This window comes from Oreochromis niloticus, linkage group LG13 (genome assembly GCF_001858045.2).
Source record: "Oreochromis niloticus isolate F11D_XX linkage group LG13, O_niloticus_UMD_NMBU, whole genome shotgun sequence".
Classification (NCBI taxonomy): domain Eukaryota; kingdom Metazoa; phylum Chordata; class Actinopteri; order Cichliformes; family Cichlidae; genus Oreochromis; species Oreochromis niloticus.
Window position 1 is genome coordinate 22,064,076 of NC_031978.2, and position 21,977 is coordinate 22,086,052.

A 21,977-nucleotide genomic window follows, 5' to 3' on the forward strand; every position below is an offset into this window, starting at 1 on the left:
TATATGACAGCTGGCTCAATATTAATCTAGTGCAGGTTACATGCAACCATATGGAGCCCACTGTCTCCTTTGCAGCCCCATCATCAGAGCCATTACTCAGCTCAACATTTCCAGTTAGGCTCCAGACACCATATTTAGGTCTTCTTTGAAACACGTGTGCATACAGCCTGCATAGAAACTGTATGCATCCCACTGCAGCTTTAATCAACACTAGTGCCGAAACAGGGTTTCCACTGGAAGACTCACAAATGAATACAGAGGCTTGGCTGTCACAAAGTGACAGGCCCGCGTTAGGGGCCGCCGCAGCAACGCTTCACTGGACGGAGACACAATATGACAGACAAACAACACTACAAACCTGGGCAGCCTGAAATAAAATGAAAACTTATTAGGGGCCAACTCTGGCGAGAGACAGTGAGCAGTAACGTGCTTAAAACACTTAAGGCTTTCTTAGAGATGGAAGAGGCCAAGAATATCAATTCAGACTCAAATTTGTTCACTGTAATAGTTCACAGTGGGAGACAGTTCACAGTGGGTCTAGTGTGGAGATATGGAGTGCGTGTGTCTGTTCTGACAGCTCCTTAACCTCCGGGCTGGCCTGCTTCACTAAGAAGGAAAGCCTCATTTAATTTCACAAGGCCTGTGAAAAGTGTGCCTGTAGATGGTGTGAGAGATAGAGAGAAAGACAACAAAACTCTCAAAACATTACAGCAGTACTTCTAGCTACTGCAAAGACTTGCATATTCCCAGAACCCCATCCTGGGCTTCTTCTCCCTCCTCAGGCTGCTGCTGTAAAGACTCACAGTTTCCTCTGTGACCCCCCACCCCACCCCCCACCCCTGGCAAGGGGGAGGGGGTCGCAGTGGCAGGAAAACACTGTGCAACTATTGCATCGTAGTGACAGCTCTGTAAACGCAATTACCTTCCTGTTATTGTGAGCATTGTTGAGGGTGCATCCATTACTACAGTGACCATGTAAAGAAAAGACCTGCATCAGCTTGCAGGAATACCCAGGATTTCCCTGCTGAATGGGGAAACACCCACAGGGAGGGGAGAAACAGCAGGCCGGCTGGAGAGTCTGACATCATCCAAGTACAGACTTCCATGTTCCTGTGAAGCCTCGTATTTGTGCATGGATAAACAGTCAGTGCATCTATGGATAACTCTCTTTAGCTCTCTTGCAGACACACACACACACAAGCACAACTTCCTCTCCAGGTCTGGACAGATGTTCATTATTCTGAGTTTCTGCTGCTGCACAAACACACACCAGGTAATAGCAGAGAGATAAGGCGAACCATCAGCCACGGGCTCTCAATCACACCTTTATTGCAAAAGCACAAAAAATAAGGCATCCATACCCTTCCACAGTCAAACCAACCCTAGCAGGTACTGCAACCTAGAAGCTCAAACTGGGTCTTATTCTGATTCATATTCGCTGATCAGAATGATACTGGGATTAACATATGCCTGCAAAGTTGAAGGATTTCTTCTGGTTTTTTTGTTCTGTTTTTTTAAATCACAGGTTATGAAGCATTTGAGAGGCGAGTGTTTGAAGGCTAGTTACTGTAAACGGCGGGGCAGCGGCAGCGGGGTGTCGATGGGTTTCAAGTGCTCCAAAAAGCTGCATTGCCTCTCTGTCAAACCTCTACGTCCCACCGTGGATTAAAATATTCACGCGACACCAGGTTGGGATACGTATCATGACTCGTCGTGTGCCTCACCTTTACGTGAAGCTCGACCTCAATGAAATAAATTAAGGGGGGGAGATATTGACGCTAGTTAGCTTCACTTCCTTAGCCAGCCCCGCTTGCCTTCTCTCCGGTCCAGCCTCGCCAGCTCGGTCCCTACCCCTCTCTCTCTCTCTCTCTGTCTCTCTCTCGGAGCTGTCTCAGACGTCCTGGGACTTACCGGTCTTATATGCTGATGATGCCGCTGTGAAGACACAACAAGTGCCGGGCGGCTGCCGGCCACCGCTCCGCTGCTTCGGGACAAGAGGAGTACTGATCTACACACTTTCACAGCCATCTCTGTAGTGAAAGCTCGCCGTGAAGGAGACTGCTGCGGGCGGGCGGACGGAGAGGCACCGAAGAAGCACAGAGGGAGGGGTGGGCGGGTTTGCGGGGCTGGACTATGATATACACATGCCCAGTGTTGCACCAGTGTGCTAAGATAATGCACTTCTGTGCGCACTAGTTCAAAAAATGTATGTTATGCGAAGACTGCATTACACCTGTCTCCAGTGACAATATACCCTACTGCAATTAAAAAAAAAAAAAAAAAAGTCTGGTGCTATATACCTGTAGTGGCATGGGTGTAGGAACTATATACACACATGTCAGTGAAAATCATTCTGTTTATATGTCTGTGTTTAACCAAATAGGAAAACATATGTACTATGTTTTTGTTTTTTTAAAAAGAGGGTTTCATTCTTAAAGCTTCACACTTAACCTAAAGCTGACTTGACTTGAAAGACACAGTGCACAGTGCAGCCTGTCTGAATGTCTTTCTGTCACTGGTCACACCATCCATCTATAGCCAAATATTAAATATAACCTGTCCTTCAGTCACACTTATGTCCCTTTGTTCCAAAGGAGGGAAATCAAGGATCAAATATAAGTGAATTGATCTTCAGCGGCTTTTAAACAGGTAGGCTTTCATTACATTTCAGAGCTTCTGTGGTGTTTCAGTGGGGCAAGCAGTCATTTATGAGGTGCACTGTTTTCTGGAGAATCACTCATCCACTGCTAATTCAGCTAATGGGAGTGGTAATGGGTCTGTTTGGTCAATGAATGTCAAGGAGACTCCCCACCGTGGAATGCAACCTGTTTTTTTCTGTAATCTTTGACCAAGCCCGTCATATAATACCACCTACCACACCTGTGTTGGTCAAGGGTGAGTCCAGATAGGCAACTCTTAAAAGACAAAAACAAACACATTTTGTGTAATTCACTGCAGTGATTTATGTGATCACATGGTTTCTTATCACAATTTTAGGTCCAAAGTAAGGAGCAGAAAGATAAGGAGTCAAATTTGTTGTTTTGTTGCTTGTCTTCTGGTTTTTTTTAATGTATTTATTTCAAATACAGTAGCAGTATGTCATTGCTCCTAAACTCATCCCAGTTCCTTCTGTACTTCTTCAGGTGCACTGCATCAGGCTGTGTGGGTGATGCAATTTAAATGCAAATTCCCAGCCATGGACAAGGATCTGCTCAAGGCCTCAAGCCTGCATCGATTCACAGGGCGGATCTTTTGTGTGGTGCCAAACACTACCGAGCACTGGCTCAAATAAACCTTTAGACGTCTGCTCTAACTGTGTCATGGCGGTGGTGCATTTGCACATGATGCGTCAGCAGTGTAAACTAAAGAGCTTGCAGCAAAGAAAAGCTACCTGCATGTATTAGATTTCATTAGAGCTAAGACGTGTATGATTTGTTTGTACTCCAAACTGTGTCCACAGCATTAAATCAGCTAATAAAGAGAAGCTATACATATCAGACCTTGGTGTTTGAGCTCAGTGTAACCTAAAATGCCTTACATGCCACATTATTGTAACAGCACAACTTCTTATCTTCCTCAACATCTACAGTTGTGATACTTCGGGTGAGTTATCACCAACCTAAAGACACTAACACTGCAGGTGGAAGAAAATAAGACCAGGTGACACCATTCCTTTTGAAAGTAACTAAGTATTTAGATATATCCAAGCCACACTAAAGTGGGAAAAAAAACACTTTATGGAAAATCTCAGTCATACTCCAGTTAATTTCACTCAGACACTCGTGTTAATACATTAAACCCCATAAATTAAAATTCCAAATGAATTACTGATATAAATTGGACATGACAAGTCTCTACAGCACTAAATTTGTGCGACTCAAACAAAACCACTGCTGACAGTAATCTTTTTTTTCATGGTTATCCTCATATGATTGAAAAAAAAAAACTTTTTATTAGAGACGGTACAGATTTGAAACACCCTCTGCCAACATGTCTCAAGGTCATGATGAGTGATTTGAGGAGAGTACAAAATGAGGTGTGTTTGCTTGCCTCGTGAATATGACTGTTCACACAGGTCTGTGCTTGAATGAAATGTCACCCAGCGTGAAAATACAAAAGAGCTCCGCCCGTGGTTTTATGAAAGAAGTAATGCTCAATGACAGCACGCATGGGTGTGCAGACGTGGAATACGTCACAGAGAAATAAAACTGATGTAAGTGGAGCCAGCTTTTGTCCTCATGTCAAAAAAAGAATAAAAAAGAAGGTGTTGTTGTTGTTGCAGACGAACAACACACCCTCATGGATTTACAAAGGTGTTCCTCAATGTGGTTCTCAACAGTGTGACACCCTCTTAAACCAACCAAAATTAAAAGAGTTAACAACAGTGTCTAAACGTCCTTCTAAAAACAGTTGAGGTTTGGTCTTATCTTCTGCTCCACCTTTGCACTGCCACATTTGCAGGATGGCTTTAATCAGCAGTGGAAGGAAGACATGTTTCTGAATATGCTTCCATGCCTACGGAGACATTTTCAGCCTGGATGTTCATATTTATTTATATGTAGGCTGACATTTGCACTGCATGCATTCTTTTTTATTCGTGTGGCACAAGTTTCATAGAAACTCCATTTCCATTCTCTGAACTGTAGCCCATTAATTTTGTACAAAATATTATAAAACCAACTTTCATGTGATCCATGTTTATGGGTCAATAAAGGAGTCAATATGAATAAGATGAATAGCTCAGAATTAGAGCTCTGCTGTGGACTTCTAGGTCACGCTGAGGTTATTGTAGTAAAACTAATAACATCCAATTTGAAATTTCAGTATTTGACAGGTTTATATTGTGGCATTCTGGTGATACATTGTAAGTTCTAATGAACTCTGCGCTGAAGAGCTGCAGGCATATTTAAGCAGTCTCCCTTACTTAAGAAAAACCAAACAACTGTAGACTAAAAGACAGCAGAGATACAATTTGTTCTAACAAAGATGTTATGAAAAGATAAAGGGATGAGTACAGATGACAGTTTGCAAAGGAGGAAGGCAGCAATATTAGTTGCAGTGTGTGAACATGTGATATTATTATACTGTTGATAATCACTTCAAGTGTGTATCACCCATTTCAGACAACACATCCAGACAGACACACAAACAATCATAGAGAGCCTACACAATGAAGCATTTTGCTGATTTATTATAAATTTATAGTTTAAGCCATGACATCTGGTTGCATAAGCATTGCATCCTACTGCATGTATTGCAAAGATTGCATGACCTAAGGCTGTTAGATGGACATATAATGATTTTAAAGCTTGTGTGTTCAATTTCAGATATATCTTTGTGTGTTCACTCATTTCACTTAGTAGCTAAGGGATAATCAGATTATCTGACTAATGAGAATAATTAATATTATTAGAACTCTTCTGACATTTCTGGCATTTCTAAAGGCCTAGGTTGTGCATCATTGTGAAATTTGGGTGACATTGTTAGTGGATGTGACAAGAGCCTGCAGTCATGAAACGTCCCAAGGCAAGCTCAGCCGCTCTCCAGTGTTTCCTTTCACATTATGCATGCAAACCACCAGATAGGGTTGGCTCTTCAAGGCAACGATTATAGCTGGCACACTGTGAAGGGGCTCGTTATTTAATCTGGAGCTCTATAAAGACATATGACTGAAATCAGACACTCTGTCAGTTCAGTTTAATATTGTTAAATAATACCTAATAAAATGTCTTTTTTTTTCTAAATTTTTAAACCTGAAATAGAATTGTTGAATCTGTATTTAGGGGTTACATTAGTAGGTACACCTTACTTGTACTGGATAGGACCCTCTTTTTCCCTCAGAACCGCCTTAATTCTTCATGGTATTGATTCAATAAGGTACTGGAAACAGTACCTCAGAAGTTTTGGGGCATACTGGAATGACAGCATCACACAGTTGATCCAGATTTTTGGGCCGCAAACCCATGATGCGACACTCCTGTTCCTCCGCATTCCAGAGATGCTCTATTGCATTGAGATCTGATTACTGTGGAGGCCATTTGAGTAAAGTGCACTAATTGTCATGCTCAAGAAACCAGTTCGAGATTATTTCAGCTGTACAACACGGTGTGTTATCTTGCTAAAAGTAACCCTTAACCCTCATAACATTACACCACCAGCAGCAGCCTAAACTACTGCTGTAAGGCAGGATGGATCCATGCTTTCATGGTCTTTACACTAAATTCTGAACCTACCAGCCAAATGTTAGAGCAGACACTAAGACTTGTCAGACCAGGCAATGTTTTCCCAGTCTTCTATTGTCCAGTTTTGGTGAGTTTGCGTCAATTGTAGCCTCTTTTCTGTTCTGAGCTAATAGGAGTCCCACTTGGTGAGGTCCTATGCAGCTGTAGCAGTGTGTTGTGTGTTCACAGATGCTCTTCTGGATGCCTTCCTTGTAAAGAGTGGTTATTTGAGTGACTTGAGTTGCCTTTCCTTGAAACAGTCTGGCTATTCACAAAGAGAACTGCCAATCCCTGAATATTTTCTCTTTTTGGACCATTGTCTGTAAGCCCTATTTAAAAAAAACAGTTTTGTAAAGCAGTTGTGCTGGGGACGATAATGTACCTATTCGACTAGACAACTTAAAGTCCCCACTAGACTTTTGATTTTCCAGTACTTACACTGTAATTCCGCCCAAACCTGGACGGAGGGATGATGGGAGGGTGCCTGTGTGAAATGCATGGGGCTGGTACGGAGATGTTGTCCCACCCTCTCTCTGAAACACGGAACTATTAGCGCAGTACTCCATCACTGCAGACACACTGAGCAAAGACGTACTCTGAATCGGTGAAGACGTTATTATTTTGGACTGAGTGGTGTTTTTATCGCTGCTTATGTAAGTAACCGTGCCTCGTATGAGCTATAAGAAAGCTCTGTAATGACGCAGTGTGTAACAAAACGATGAAATAGCTGCTAGTAGAGCTAGCACTTGCCATTAAATCTAACGTTAACTAGCTAGCTAGCCAGCGTGAGTTACCTCACGAAACAATTACTTGACTGCCGAATTAACCAGCTAAGTATTGACATTAACAAGTGACTGACGATAGAAGCATTTAGTTTATTATTGGTTAGACGGGTCGCTGCTAACCTTGTAGTCCGTCATGCTGTTGTCAACGAAGTTAACTTGCGGCTAAAAACAAAACACTGGGGTCACTATCCATCAAATGAACAACTCTAGCTGTTCGTGTTTCCGTTTTAGCATGCCAAACGCAACACTAACATCACCTTAACCAGTGTTTTTGAGCCAGTTGTTGACAGCTAGCTGTTTTTGTGTGTTTTTTGGTATATGTTAGCACTGGGCCATGTCATATTGAACATAAACATAGGAAGGAGTATCTTTCAGTTGTTTGTCTAAGATTATTATTATTGCATGTTTACACGAAACACCCAGAGACTAAAAAATGATTATGCTTCAAAGGATAGCGTAATGCTAGCTCTTACTCAAAGCAAACATTTCCTAATTTACTTGGGAACAACACATACAACAGCAACACTTTTGGGGGGCTTGGGTGTCGCAAAACATCCTTTAAAAATTCAGGTCTGCACGTTTGTCTTTTTATGTATATTATTTTTAAACGCTTGGATTGAATTGAGGAGCAGAAGTGTGAGTAAATGTATAATGCACGTATGTAAGATGCCATGTAAGGCTTTAGAAGTAATTTCTGTAAGTTTAAAATCAGTCACCAGGTAGCCAGTGTATTGTAACAAAGGTGGGAGTTTGTGAGAAAATCCTGACCAAGATATACACTTGACAACGATATGCAGTTTCTGAAAGCTTTAGTTGTTATTTTTATTTTAATGAGGTACTGGTGCCTATATCCAAACTGTTCTTTTTCAAATTATGAATACTCTTGATACTTATGAAAATAATCCCATGTCTCTGCATATGTGTACCCCTAGGGTGGGAAAAAAAAAGATCCCCAAGCAGCAAAAGGAACTGCTATATTTTCTGTTGCTTAACTGGAATGAATCTCTGGTCTCACCTGAGAGCATAAAATGTAATTTTTAATGCCACAGGCTGTTTAGATTACACACACACACACACCCCGCTCTCAGGGGGTGTAGAATAATTGATGAGGACGTAGATTTACCTGCTCCTTCTTCAGGTCCAGGTCCAATGTACCTTGTCACCAGACTTATGATGATAGTTTTCTATCGTTGTAGCTTCAGCTGAACTTAGCATTGAGCTTTTGGGAAAGAGTAAAAGCAAAATGCTGTAATTAAAAATGCGCTGGATTCAAAAAATTAGGCTGAATTCTTTAAATATGATGTAAATTAATATTTTGAAATGCTCATAAATACATGGAAAAAGTTGCCTGATATCAGGAGGGTGGCACTGGATTTATAAAGCTGTAATAACTGTATGGAGTTTAATAAGTAGTTAAGACATGCTCTGCAGGATTTAGGATATTTTCACATGTACTTTGATAATAATGAGCATTAAACTTTAACACAGCCACCCCCTTTGTTGTGGCTGCTGCGTTCCAGATTTAGCTGGAACGCAGATGGAGTTGATAAGGAGACAAGCGTTGCAATCAAAAACAGCACTCAAAGTTTGAGCATGCCAAAGGAATGAAGTCTCGCACTCAAATTTCTCCAAAAATGTGCCAAGACAAAGCATTCCTGCATAGTGAAGTACAGGTGCAAAGAAAGAAAGAAATCATCAGATGTTACTCCTTTATAACCTAATTTTAAAAAAATATCAGGAACTGTAACAGCTTGATTACCTTTAGTTTGTAATCAAAATATGCACGCTATTAGATGTAATGGCATGTGATAATTCAAATGAGGAAAACCTTTTTTAATGTAACGTTTTCAAAAGAGTACATTGAAGGACTCTTTGTTGGTTTGTGATCAGACTGAAATGATGATGAAATGCTGTTTTCCTTATGATATTCTCTCTTTTACAGCTTTGCTGTTTTGTTCAGATGAAAGGTGTATGTTTTTCATTATACAGAACGTGCACATGGTAAAATAGAGAAGAGTAGAACCAGAATAAATGTATATATGCCACATAGATATGAATGAGAAGCAAATTTTGGACTGACTGCTTCATTTCTTTACAAAGTTAGACATAACGAATGTGCAGGTTTTTGTTGGAGTGTGGCTCACTGGCTTTTATGCAAGTTAGTTCCCAGTGTCCTTTCACAAAGTTATTATCTGAACTATTACTACTATCTATTCACTGAAACTTACAGATGTTTGGGATCACTCAGCATCTGTTCATCTTTGGTTTTAGACTAATAAACAATTACTAGCTTTCCACTTGGCTTTGTGTAGGGCTGGAGATGTTGTTTGGGAGAGACAGGCTGCTGAAGACAGCTGAATTATAGATAACATTGCTGAAGTTGATAACATGTAGTTTTGTTACTTTAAGTGCTGTAAAAGGTTTCCAGACCTAAATCTGTTATTCTAGAAAAACGATGTAGCCACTGAGCTGCTGTGCTAGCTACAGAGTATTAGTTGTTAATGCCAAAGAAATCTAACTGACTGTACTTAAGACCTGTTACTTAACTTCCTTGTGAAAATGCAGGTAATTATATTTGCATAAAATGGCAAATGGTTGGTTAATATTGATATCACATTTATATGCAAAAACAGGTGCATTAGATTTTAAAAACTTTATTTTGGAAAATGGCTTTATTTTAATTTAAATATTGTTTAAATTAAAAAAAAAAAAGTGAAAGAAATGTAGTGGAGGTTGCGGGGGATAGGTGGCTGTCTGGTTTGGATTTCCAACTATATTTGACATGAGTGTCCCAGGCAGCAGCACTCACAGCTCAGGAAGCTTTGCATTTAAGCAACGTGGAGCTAGGGGATAGCTTACGACCCTCTGACACTTACATTGAACAGCCGCAGAGCAGACTGTGCGAGAGACCCTTAGTAATTGTGAGACGGAGAGCGTGCTGCAGGCAACTGTGATGATCCCTTTGCAGGTTCACCTTTGGAGACCTTAATTCAAGTTTTTAAATCACTTTCTGTCATCTTAGCTCCAGCTGAACTAGGCATCAAAGTTTTTGGGGAGGTGTGAAAGCAAAGCGCTATGATGAAAATGTGCTGGATTCAAAAACTCAGACAAAATGAGTGCATTTTAGTGAAAATGAAAGCACTCATCAGTGCACTCAGTAATTATGAGTTAGATAACGCAGAGTGGAAAATAACATTTGGTCAGCTGCTGTTCTGGGAGCCAACTAATTTCAAACTGCTGGAAAGATATTCAGAGGATGAATGTGTGGGCACATGTGCAGACACTCACTGGCTCTCACACAACTGTGGGGATATACAAATGTCATAAATATGTTAGTTAGTTTGCATTTGGAAAATCTTTGTTTACTGTACATGTACCTTGGTGAATTTTGGAAAGGTATTAAAATATAAAGAAGTTTATTAATACTAAAGCTCTCTGCAACACCAACAACTTGCATTTTTGGGCTTTCTTGTTGCATTGTGTGAGTTTTGCTCTGTTTCTATAAAGTTTTGGTGCTGTTCCTTTACCATTAGGCTTTCCCCCAGTTCCAAAAAGTATAATAGTGTGGATGCACGCTCATTGTTCCCTTTAGTCCTTATTGTCATGGGCTACTGAAAACTCCAATTAGCATATGCCATGTCTTCCTCTGTTCTTTCTGCTGAATCTGCTTGATAGTTGGTGCCTGAATTGTTAATAGGATATTGACAGGTGGTAGCTTTGAGCCTCAGTGGGGTTAACTCCTCCATCATGTAGTTTGAAAAGTGCACACATGGGAGCTACAGATACACACCAGTAGCCCCTTTCCTAATTGTTAATCATCTTTCCGTGACACTGAAGAATTAAGCAACAGTATAGCTGAAAATGAAGTTCTGGAGCTTAGGTGCACTGGTGGCAATTAGTTTTATCCCTGATTTTCCGTTGTTTATTAATTGAGGTGTGTGTGGAAACCAGGACTTTCTACATTGACTTTTGAAGGGACCATTTTGCCTACAGTGCTGTGGGAAGGCAGATCCCAATGGTGAGCTCCCATTGTTCTAAGCTTTGTCTCTTGAGATGACTGTTAATTAGTTTTTTGGGGGGGTTAAATTCTGCAAATCCTTACCTATGACTTCCATGGTTTATAATTGGACAAGGTAGGTGGGTAGACAGGTAGGTTTAGTACTGTGGTAGCTATATGCTAGCTTTACAGTGTTTAGAGGATCTTGTGGTATGAATCCACATGTGTAGTTCATCCATCTATACGTCTGTTCCTTTGCTATCTTATGTTTGTATTTGACCAGGATTGGCTGGGATTGGAGTCTATATCAGCGGACAAAGGGCGTAGAAAAAGCAAACAACCAATCACTCTCACATCCCCACCTACGGCCAGTTTAAAGGGATAGCACACTGCCATTCTAATCCACTAATAATTTTTTTGAAGCATGTTTTTTTAAGTAAGTGTGTTAAATCTCAGCTAAATAATCCTATTTTTGGTTTCTGCTATAATCGGGCATCCATACTTCACAGTGGAAATCCGACTGCCTGACATGCTGCTTGTTGGAATCAAAATCAAAGCAAATAAAAATACTACAATTGTGGCTACAAATCTTAAGACTAAAGTACAGGTTTCTGTTTTTATTATGCTAACTAAGGGAGTTAATGAAAGATAGGAGTGCACACACATATAACGATTCAATTGCCCAACAAGTTTAATCACAGAGATTAAAAGTAATAACTTAATACAAAAAATGCTTAAATTAGTCACTAAATATACAGGGCTGGGTGTTAATAGGTGCTGAGCAGGAAGCACAGAGGGCAGATCCTCACCTGTGTGGTCTTTGACCAGGTTTGTTTGGTTAATAATCTTTGCAGCAGATTGACTATGAAGGGCTGATTCACACAGACTTATCAGAACAGTTGTTTCAACATTTATTATAATTAGCCTTGTGCAAGATGATCAAATGAAATGGCGCATATAGTCTACATGTAATCTGCTATGGTGCTAACCAAAATATAAAAGAACGACTGAATAAATTGATTTAAAAAAAACTGCACTAAAGTATGCAGTATGTTCACAGCATGAGGAAAAGAAACTGCTGATATTCCCGTTTTGCTTGGCAGGTGATAGCAAGGTGGATATTGGGCTCAACTCCCTAATACCACTTATGGTGTGTAGATGGGTGGTTGGGATACTCTTGAGGGGGGTTTAATTCCCCACAGCACCCATCCAGTCTCTGCTGTTCACATCTCATACCAGATTGTGATATTTCCAGTCAGGATGCTTTCATTGCTCCTCTTCAGAAGTTAACAAGACCTTGGGATATGAATTTGGTCTTTTTTGATTTCCTTAAGAGGCTTCTAAACTTTCTTTACCACGGTTTAGATCTGTCTGTGACTTAAACTCTGCAAAGCACTGATGTGGGCTCTAATCTGAGGTAGCATTAACTGATGATTTTTAAGACAGATAAAAGTAATGAAACTGTGTACTCAGCCCAGAATTTTCATATGCTTTGTATTCAGATACTTAACATGAAATTATTTCATAGTTTTTATTCATTCAGTTTTGACATACAGTAGAATACAAAACAGAAACACAATTTAATAGGTGTGTGTTGCTTTTTTCTGTCATTGTACATACCGACACTGCAAGAGTGTCATCTGTCTCTGTCTCACCTTTACTCTTGTCCCTCTGCAGGATGTTCCGCTTGCGGGCATTGTCCGCAGTTTCGGTGGGGCTCGCACAGCTGTCCCGGCGTTATCACAGCGGGGCAGTGCGAGAGTCCGGCCGGAGAAGGCTGATGCTGGCAGCCCTAGCTGGGGTAACCGGTGTGTCTGCTAGTGCTGGACTGCTGTGGAAGAGGTAGTTTTTTGTTTTTTTTACACCCTTGTGCCTCATTTTATTGCTCTTAAAATAATAGTGGTCTTAAAAAAATACTGCATTTGTTCCTTAAGAAGCAATTTGAAGCAAGCTGATGTGTAAACAACTCTGTGATTTACAGGCAACCTGCTCAAGGTGCAGATTGCTTCTCGGCTGAAGGCCTGTCTAGTGTTGCTTAATACAATGTGGCATGACTGGGAATTCAATTTAAACATGTTTGTTAAGGTTCATTTTTATGGATTTTTTGTCACTTGAATGACACACCATTCTTTGGAGTGGGTTTTCCATCATGTGTTTAAACTTCAGCACTATGCTATGGGACACCATTCAGTGAGCAAATTAGGACTTGCTTTTGGCTCAGTACTCAAAAGCAGCTGGACTTTTGAGCACATGTTACATTTCATTCTCCTGTTTGTTGTGTTTTTATGGCTATCCATTGCCTTAAAGGCTGTTGTTTAGTTAAGACAATGTGGTGGGGAAGGTGTTGAGGTTAGAGCTCTCTGGGGACACACTGACTGTGCTGCAGGAGGCAGAGTGATGGATGGCGCCTCAGGGCGTTTGAGACTGATGGAACGAGACTGTTCCAGGCCTTCACCCTGGGCTTCATTTTCAACGCGTGTCATTAAACTGAATTATTCAGCCTGCTCCAGACAGTCCCAGCTATTTATTATTATTATTCCAATTTCAGTTTAGTCAGAAAAATGGTGAAGTGGGAGTCTGCCATAGTAAAACCTCCCCGCATTGCACCGATGAGCAAAACACAGCAGAGCACATAATCTCCTGGCTCTTTTGCCTCTCTGTTTTTCAGTCTGTTTAGCATCATAGCTACAGTACACACCTAGCTGCAAAACACAGTCTGCTACATACCTCCCGAGATCTACTTGGTACTAGAGCAAAGCACAAAGACATATTGCTGAACTTAACTATCTTTTCAGATAACATCGAGCTGTCCCCCAGGTATTGATCTGTTTTGTAATCTGATCTGTCTTTTTTTAAATTTATTTACAAAACCAGAGCATATGCAGATGCTGGGTCTTCTGTTCGACACTCTGAACAAGTAAGTGGAGAGGAACCGGATTTTGGGAGACACCCAGACTCCGAAACGGATTCAGAGAAATCGGTGGAGGCCAGCAGTGGAGATGAGGATGAAAAAGACGAAGGTGGAGAGGGGAAAAAAAAGAAGCAACGCTCTGGATTCCGTGACCGCAAGGTGATCAATAAACAATAACCATTCAGCCATGCAGTCAGTCTTCCTATTTAATTCATCTCCACAGTGGTGTTTTGAAACCCCCAGCAAGCAATTTCCAGTATGCCAGAGCTAGTATATTTTGACAGAATATTTGCTGAGACCAAGAAATGTAATGGGGTAATCAGCATGCATAAAGAACAGGAATGTCCCACTCCTATGATTTTATTGCTGTTAATTAGGCAGCAGATGACAAAGGATATGGAGATAAAGAACAAAGGATCTTTGATTTGATGCCAAATAAGCAGTGTTTGTTGCACTGCTTGTTGGTGGATGTGAGGATAAAAACAAAAAAAAGGAGGAAGAACTTCAATTCAAGCCTTTTTTTGAATGATGTAAAAATTGCACAGTCACTCTTGTCTGAGGAGCAGCTACAGTCTGTAAAAAGCAAACAGATGTCTAAAGGCTGACTGTCTTTGAAGTGGTCCAGTGTTGGAATTTAAAGTATATGTTGAGTATACCCACAGATTTTGGCTTTCTTTGTGTTTTATTCATTAGGTGATCAGATCAGGAGCTGCTGAATAATAATAATGATACTAATGCAAAATTATGCAGCAGGAAGACATTTTTACTCTGTTTGTGTTTGAAATTCAGTGGTGTCGCTTTTTTAAACTGAGTGCTACCGCTGTCTTAGATGTTTCACAACACTGTTTGAAAATGTGAAACAAAAAATAATAAGTTCCTCGTGTGACTTGAATTTTACCTTCCTGGTTTTGTGTGGGTTTTTTTAATTTTTTATTTAAATTGAAAGACAGCCCATGTCTTCATCAGTGTTGGAAATGCTAAGATCCATAATCTGTAAACACAATCAGATAAAAGCTAGAGAGAAAGAAGAGTGCAACCCAGTCTTTCTGCCAGTCACTCAGTTCTCTGCCATTTCCACGCAACTGTCTAATAGACCTTCATCCATACACAGTTGGTTGCCTCTGCTGGAGACATGCTCATGGTGATTTCCCCAAAGACTATTAAGGTCTCCTAAAGTGAGAGTACCGACACTGACACATGTAATCATAAATATGAAATTGAAGTGAATGTAGTGTGACTGTGTGACTGTTCCCCACAGATTTTTATCATAAAACCGAGCTTGATAACAGCTTCAAAAAGTTGAAGCTCTGAAATTTTTTTTTCTTTTGCCAAAAGAAGTTTCTGTAGTGAATGCAATCAATCAGTGTCACACAAAATAACTGTTTGGGTTACAGCCCAACACAGATTCTAAGTGCACACTGTCCTGTCAGTTTCCCAGCTACTCCACATCTGTTTGAAACTTTCTTCTGAAAAGTGAATGGCATTGCAGCAAATAACAGTTGAGGGGGGGCTAATGTGTCGCGCCATGCTGATGGTCTGTAGCTGTTATTTGTGTTGTCTACAGATTTATGTAGTTTTGGTAACTCTCCCTTCATATTAACCTAGCTGCAGACTGACCCCGAATAGGAAAACACTCTGTGTTCCTGATTTGAATTTGTGGCAGTTGAGTCAGGAGGTTAATATACTTCCCGATCAAGGATGACAAATTGGTTTCCTGCTGCCACCAGCTTTTTTTTTTTTTTTGCTCTGGGCTCCCCTTCACTCAATCTACTCTCACTTAACTCACGTTATTTTCTGTCTACGCACATGGTTGAAATATCGCTGGTTCTTTGATTTGATCTTGTTGATTTTTATGTATATTACATTAAAGCTTTTGCCTAAAGTGGGAATCATCTTGTGATATTAATTTTGCTTTCTGGCTGGTTGGCAGGTGATGGAGTATGAGAACAGGATACGAGCCTACTCAACTCCAGACAAGATTTTCCGCTACTTTGCCACTCTGAAGGTCATCAATGAGCATGGAGATGCTGAGGTTTACATGACGCCTCAGGACTTCATACGCTCCATCACACCTAATGAGAAGCAGCCTGAGAGTAAGTTTTTAATTCCACCACTTTTGCTTATATTCTTTTAGCTCTTTCCGTGCATGAACTTCTTTCCATTAATGGCATCTGCACACTGACTTAATGTGAGAGTGAGCATGTTTTCTGTAATATCAAATACAGATATTCTACAAGGTCAGGCATCATTTATCTAACACTTTCAACGCGCATGCCTTCACGTTACCAGATTGGTATAAACAAGATTAAGACTGTGGAGTTCATTTTATTTAGTTCAGCTGACTAGAATGCATGATTGTTTTGGAGAATGCCTTAAATGGCTGTAACATCTCAGTGTCGCAGTCTGCTCAAACTAATTTCTCAGAAGTTTCCAAGCTGCTTTTTTATGGGAGTTTTTCTAAACACATTCCAGCACTGACATGGGTTCAAAACATCAGAGGAGTAAAGACACTGTTTACCGGCCTTTAGTTGCCAGACCTCTACAAAATTATGTTTAGTATTCCTGCATTCACTTTACAATTTCACATCTATTACAGATTGAAATGTCTCTAAAATAAATATTTACTTATCTTCTTTATAACAAGTCAGAGGCTGGAATAGATCAAATTGATCCAGTTATGATTTCAATCCATTGTTTTGAAAAACATAAATGAAAGCTGAAATTGGTTTCTTGTAACCAAATGGCGGCCTCCAGTTCTAAAAAAAAATGATGTTGGCGCAAAAGTGGTAAAAACTGCAGTTTCTCAAGTGGCCACTTGAAGCTGGTTCTAAATGGGAGTTTATACCTTTTGGACTGTTAACTATACAGCAGAAATAATTGTGTGGATGCTTTATGCATCCACACTATTGAGTTCCTGTTTCTCTTTATTCTTTATACTTTATTGTGTGGATGCTGGAGGCATCCACACTATTGTGTTCCTGTTTCTCTTTATTCTTTATTCTACTTTATTCTACTTTATTATTATTCTAGTTGCAACTTTTTGCACTTTTTTTGGCACTTTTCTACTTCCACAATTTTCAGCCGATTTTCACCGTTCAAATTTTAAACTATTCTGCTATTTCTGCTAATGATGGCAATGACTTTTGGTATTTTTAACTATTATACTTTTTAAAATATTAAGCTTTTTTCCTTTAATTTGTCCCATTGAAATGAATGGGAAACTTCCGCAATTCTGCTAAAACTTGCTTGTTTTTGAAACTTAACTACTTTTTCCTACTTTCACGTAGAACAACCATTCAAACTTTAAAATGTTCACAAATTATTGGGCTATTCATGAATGATTCAGCTTTTTCATATCTGTTACAGTTTTACTTTTATCCCTCTTAAAGTTTTCAGTTGCAAAATTGTGATTTTTCAGAAAATACATGCGTTGTTATGGTTGCTATGCACTTGGCTTCCAGTGTGCCACTGTAGGTTTCGCAGTCTTCTCTTCATGTCCGAACAACTTCTTGCTACTTGCTCAATTTTCACTCAACTTCCACAAATTATACATCAAAACGTAGGCATTTTTGCTGGCTTTCCGAAAATGTCACCATCATTGTTGTGAGATTTATAGAATTTTGGCAAATCTCCTCAGACCAACACAAAGTCGCAAAACTCTCCATAGAAAGTCAATGGAGAGCTTGTTCAAAATCATCGCTTGATTTCTGTAATGAGAGGCATATTCGAATCGTCATATCTCCTTAACGAAGCGAAGTTAAGACATGAGGCTTGTCCCAGTATATCTTCAGACACTCCTGACGCTCACAATTCAAGAATTTTTTCTCACCTATTACCGTTCTGAAATGAGTTAGACTTGTTTGAGGGTAGGAAATTCGTCCTTCGCTCAGATTTCTTCAGATTTCAAACTCTGGAAATGAACAACTTTTTTCTCTCGTCATATCTTTTTTTTGGATTTCCACAGAGACCTGAAAATTTCCATGATTGTTCACCAAAGCCTGCTGTCTCTTACGGTGAAAGAATGATATTGATACTCCAAATAGATTTAGAGTTAGAAAGCGTTGTTTGAGGGCAAGTCAAGGCAGTTTTCGCTTGCCTCTACTCAGTTATGGTGCATTAGAAGTCAAATATCTTTAATAATTCATATTTTAATGATAAATTGTAAACACTTTAAGATTCCCCCATCTCTTCTGAACAAAACGGTGTAAGAATGACCGTTCTAGCCCCTACGGTTAGGAAATTATGGTCATTTGTTTGAGGGGAGTCGTCATTATGAGAAATAGACTGCAAAAATCCTGTGTCTCTCTGTGCTGCGTGCACCTGTTTTGGCGGGAAAAAGTGCACAGGCTCTCTGATTGGTGGATTCAAATTCAGCAGCTCCCAGGCTGCTTGACTGAGCTAGAAACTTACTTCTCTCTCCCTGTGTGTGTGTGTGTGTGTGTGTGTGTGTGTGTGTGAGAGTGTGTGTGTGTGTGTGTGTGTGACAGAGAGAGAGAGGGAGAGAGAGAGAGAGAGAGAGAGACAAAGGCTTGTTATGGGATGATCTCATTGTAAGATTTAAATTCAATATATTTAGACTGGTTGACTGAATTGGATCTTGTGTGTGTGTGTGTGTGTGACAGAGAGAGAGAGAGAGAGAGAGAGAGAGAGAGAGAGAGAAAGCCTTTTTATGGGATGATCTCATTGTAAGATTCAAAAGTCAATATATTTAGACTGGTTGACTGAATTGGATCTTGTGTGTGTGTGTGTGTGTGTGTGTGTGTGTGTGACAGAGAGAGAGAGAGAGAGAGAGAGAGAGAGAGAAAGCCTTTTTATGGGATGATCTCATTGTAAGATTCAAAATCAATATATTTAGACTGGTTGACTGAATTGGATCTTGTGTGTGTGTGTGTGTGTGTGTGTGACAGAGAGAGAGAGAGAGAGAGAGAGAGAGAGAGAAAGAGAAAAAGGCTTGTTATGGGATGATCTCATTGTAAGATTTAAATTCAATATATTTAGACTGGTTGACTGAATTGGATCTTGTGTGTGTGTGTGTGTGTGTGTGTGTGTGTGTGTGTGTGATTTAAATTCAATATAGTTAGACTGGTTGACTGAATTTGATCCTGTGTGTGTCTGTCTGTGCATGTGTGTTACCATATGTGTACATATATGTGGTTGTGTGACTGTTATACTTTTTTTTGCTGGTTTTTTTCTCATTTAACAATTACATTTGAGGGACCCTTAGCATGTTCAGCATTTTTTCAGCTGTCCATTTTGCTTTTCCAATTTTTCTATTTAGGTTATTACTATTGTGCTAAGTCATAGCATTTCTGCTGCTTTCCAGTATTTGTGCTAAATACAGCATTTCTGCTAAATCATACTATTTCTTCTATTTCATCAGATTTGTGCTAAATATAGTGTTTCTGCTACAGCATAGTATTTCTGCCAAATACAGTATTTTTGATTAATTATAGTTTTTCTACCAAATCATAGTACAGTTTTACTGCTTTTTATATGGCTTCTAAGACAACCAATCATATCCGAGGGCTTTCACATTCAAATTTGCATATTGTTGCCTTCATGGCTTCCCAGCCAGCCAATCATATCTTAGGCCTTGCACATTCAAATTTGCATATTGGGGCAATCATGGCTTCTAAGACAACCAATCATCTATGTCATATATCTATGATATTTCATATTTTTATTTTAAATCGTCAACATTTCAAGATTCTCCCATGTCTTCTGAACACAACGTTCTAAGAATGACCGTTGTAGCCCCTACGGTTAGGAATTTATGGCTGTTTGTTTGAGGGGAGTCCTGACTATGAGAAATAGACTGCAAAAATCCTGTCTCTCTCTGTGCTGTAAAAGCCTGCACCTGGTGCACCAGTTTTGGCAGGAAAAAGCACACAGCCCCTCTGATTGGTGGATTCAAATTGAGAATCTCACAGCTGTTTGACTGACCTAGAAACATGCTGTTAACAGCCCCTGTTCACTTGCTGATGCTATTTGTCTGTGTGCGTGCGTGTGTGCGCGCGTGTGTGTGTCAGCCTGTGTGTGTGTGTGAGTGTTTGAGTGTGTGTGTGTGTGTGTGTGTGTGTGTGTGTGTGTGAGAGAGAGAGAGAGAGAGAGAGAAAGACACACACAAAGCCCTTTTTAGGGCAGCATCTCATTGTTGGATAAAAATATAATATATTCAGACTGGTTGACTGGCATAGACCCTGTGTGTGTGTCTCTCTCTGTACATTTGTGTATCCATATTTGATTTTGTGTGTATTTGTTGATTTGTGTATTCATATTTAATTTTTTGTGTATCTGTTGGCTGTTCTTATTTGTATTTCTAAATGTATTTTTATTTTATTTTTTCACAGGTGAACAAAAATTAGTTTTGAGCAAACTTAACCATGTTCCTTTTTATTCAGCTTGTCATTTTACCTTTCCAATATTTTCACTTAATTTATTACTATTCTGCTCAATCATAGTATCTGTTCTAAATCATTGTTATTGAGCTATATTGTAGGATTTCTGCTAAATCATAGTATTTCTACTATATTATATTTTTCTTTCTAAATATATCATTTCTGCTATAGAGTAGTATTTCTGTAATGTTTAAGAATGTTTGGCTAAATATATTCTTTCTGTTATCTTAAACTATTTCTCCGAAATTCTTGTATTTTTGGGAAGTTATCGTGTTTCTGGTAAGTTACAATATTTCTGCTAAGTTCTGCTATGTTATTGTATTTCTGCCAAGTATTATGTTTCCTCTAAGATATTGCAGTTCTGCTAAGTTACTACATTTTAGCAACGTTCCTTTGCTTCTGCAAAGTTTTTACAATTTCTGCAACTTTTCAGCTTTTTCAGCTAGTTTCAGCTGACAGCTTCAGCGTTCCAGCATCCACACTGCATTTTCGCAGGAAATGCAAATTTTTCTAGTTATTATTATTGTGTGGATGCTGGAGGCATCCACACTATTGTTTTCCTGTTTCTCTTTATTCTTTATCCTACTTTATTATTCTAGTTGCCAATTTTTGCACTTTTTTGGCACTTTTCTACTTCCACAATTTTCAGCCGATTTTCACCGTTCAAATTTTAAACTATTCTGCTATTTCTGCTAATGATGGCTATGACTTTTGGTATTTTTGCTCTTATACTTTTTAAAATATTAAGCTTTTTTCCTTTAATTTGTCCCATTGAAATGAATGGGAAACTTCCACAATTCTGCTAAAACTTGCTTGTTTTTGAAACTTAACTACTTTTTCCTACTTTCACGTAGAACAACCATTCAAACTTTAAAATGTTCACAAATTATTGGGCTATTCATGAATGATTCAGCTTTTTCATATCTGTTACAGTTTTACTTTTATCCCTCTTAAAGTTTTCAGTTGCAAAATTGTGATTTTTCAGAAAATACATGCGTTGTTATGGTTGCTATGCACTTGGCTTCCAGTGTGCCACTGTAGGTTTCGCAGTCTTCTCTTCATGTCCGAACAACTTCTTGCTACTTGCTCAATTTTCACTCAACTTCCACAAATTATACATCAAAACGTAGGCATTTTTGCTGGCTTTCCGAAAATGTCACCATCATTGTTGTGAGATTTATAGAATTTTGGCAAATCTCCTCAGACCAACACGAAGTCTGAAAACTCTCCATAGAAAGTCAATGGAGAGTTTGTTCAAAATCACCGCTTGATTTCTGTAATGAGAGGCATATTCGAATCGTCATATCTCCTTAACGAAGCGAAGTTAAAACATGAGGCTTGTCCCAGTATATCTTCAGACACTCCTGACGCTCACAATTCAAGAATTTTTTTCTCACCTATTACCGTTCTGAGATGAGTTACACTTGTTTGAGGGTAGGAAATTCGTCCTTCGCTCAGATTTCTTCAGATTTCAAACTCTGGAAATGAACCACTTTTTTCTCTCGTCATATCTTTTTGATGGATTTCCACAGAGACCTGAAAATTTCCATGACTGTTCACCAAAGCCTGCTGTCTCTTACGGTGAAAGAATGATATCAATACTCCAAATAGATTTAGAGTTAGAAAGCGTTGTTTGAGGGAAGTCAAGGCAGTTTTCGCTTGCCT

General features: G+C 39.4%; 2 protein-coding genes across 7 annotated transcripts in view; one reads left to right on the plus strand and one right to left on the minus strand.

Moving 5' to 3' along the window:
• The window catches only part of mcu (mitochondrial calcium uniporter), a 58,013-nt gene extending 55,904 nt beyond the window's left edge, over nt 1-2,109 (minus strand). For all 3 annotated transcript variants that reach the window (XM_025897269.1, XM_003441009.5, XM_005473992.4), the window contains exon 1: nt 1,912-2,109. In XM_025897269.1, coding sequence (XP_025753054.1) covers nt 1,912-2,028 — 117 coding nt within the window. In that variant the 5' untranslated portion in view covers nt 2,029-2,109. The remainder of the gene's footprint in view (nt 1-1,911) is intronic.
• Nucleotides 2,110-6,717: 4,608 nt separating this feature from the next.
• micu1 (mitochondrial calcium uptake 1) overlaps nt 6,718-21,977 on the plus strand; it is a 50,545-nt gene continuing 35,285 nt past the window's right edge. For all 4 annotated transcript variants that reach the window (XM_003441010.4, XM_025897263.1, XM_005473988.3 and 1 more), the window contains exons 1-4: nt 6,718-6,874; nt 12,681-12,845; nt 13,878-14,073; nt 15,845-16,007. In XM_003441010.4, the coding sequence (XP_003441058.2) occupies nt 6,873-6,874; nt 12,681-12,845; nt 13,878-14,073; nt 15,845-16,007 (526 nt within the window). In that variant the 5' untranslated portion in view covers nt 6,718-6,872. The remainder of the gene's footprint in view (nt 6,875-12,680; nt 12,846-13,877; nt 14,074-15,844; nt 16,008-21,977) is intronic.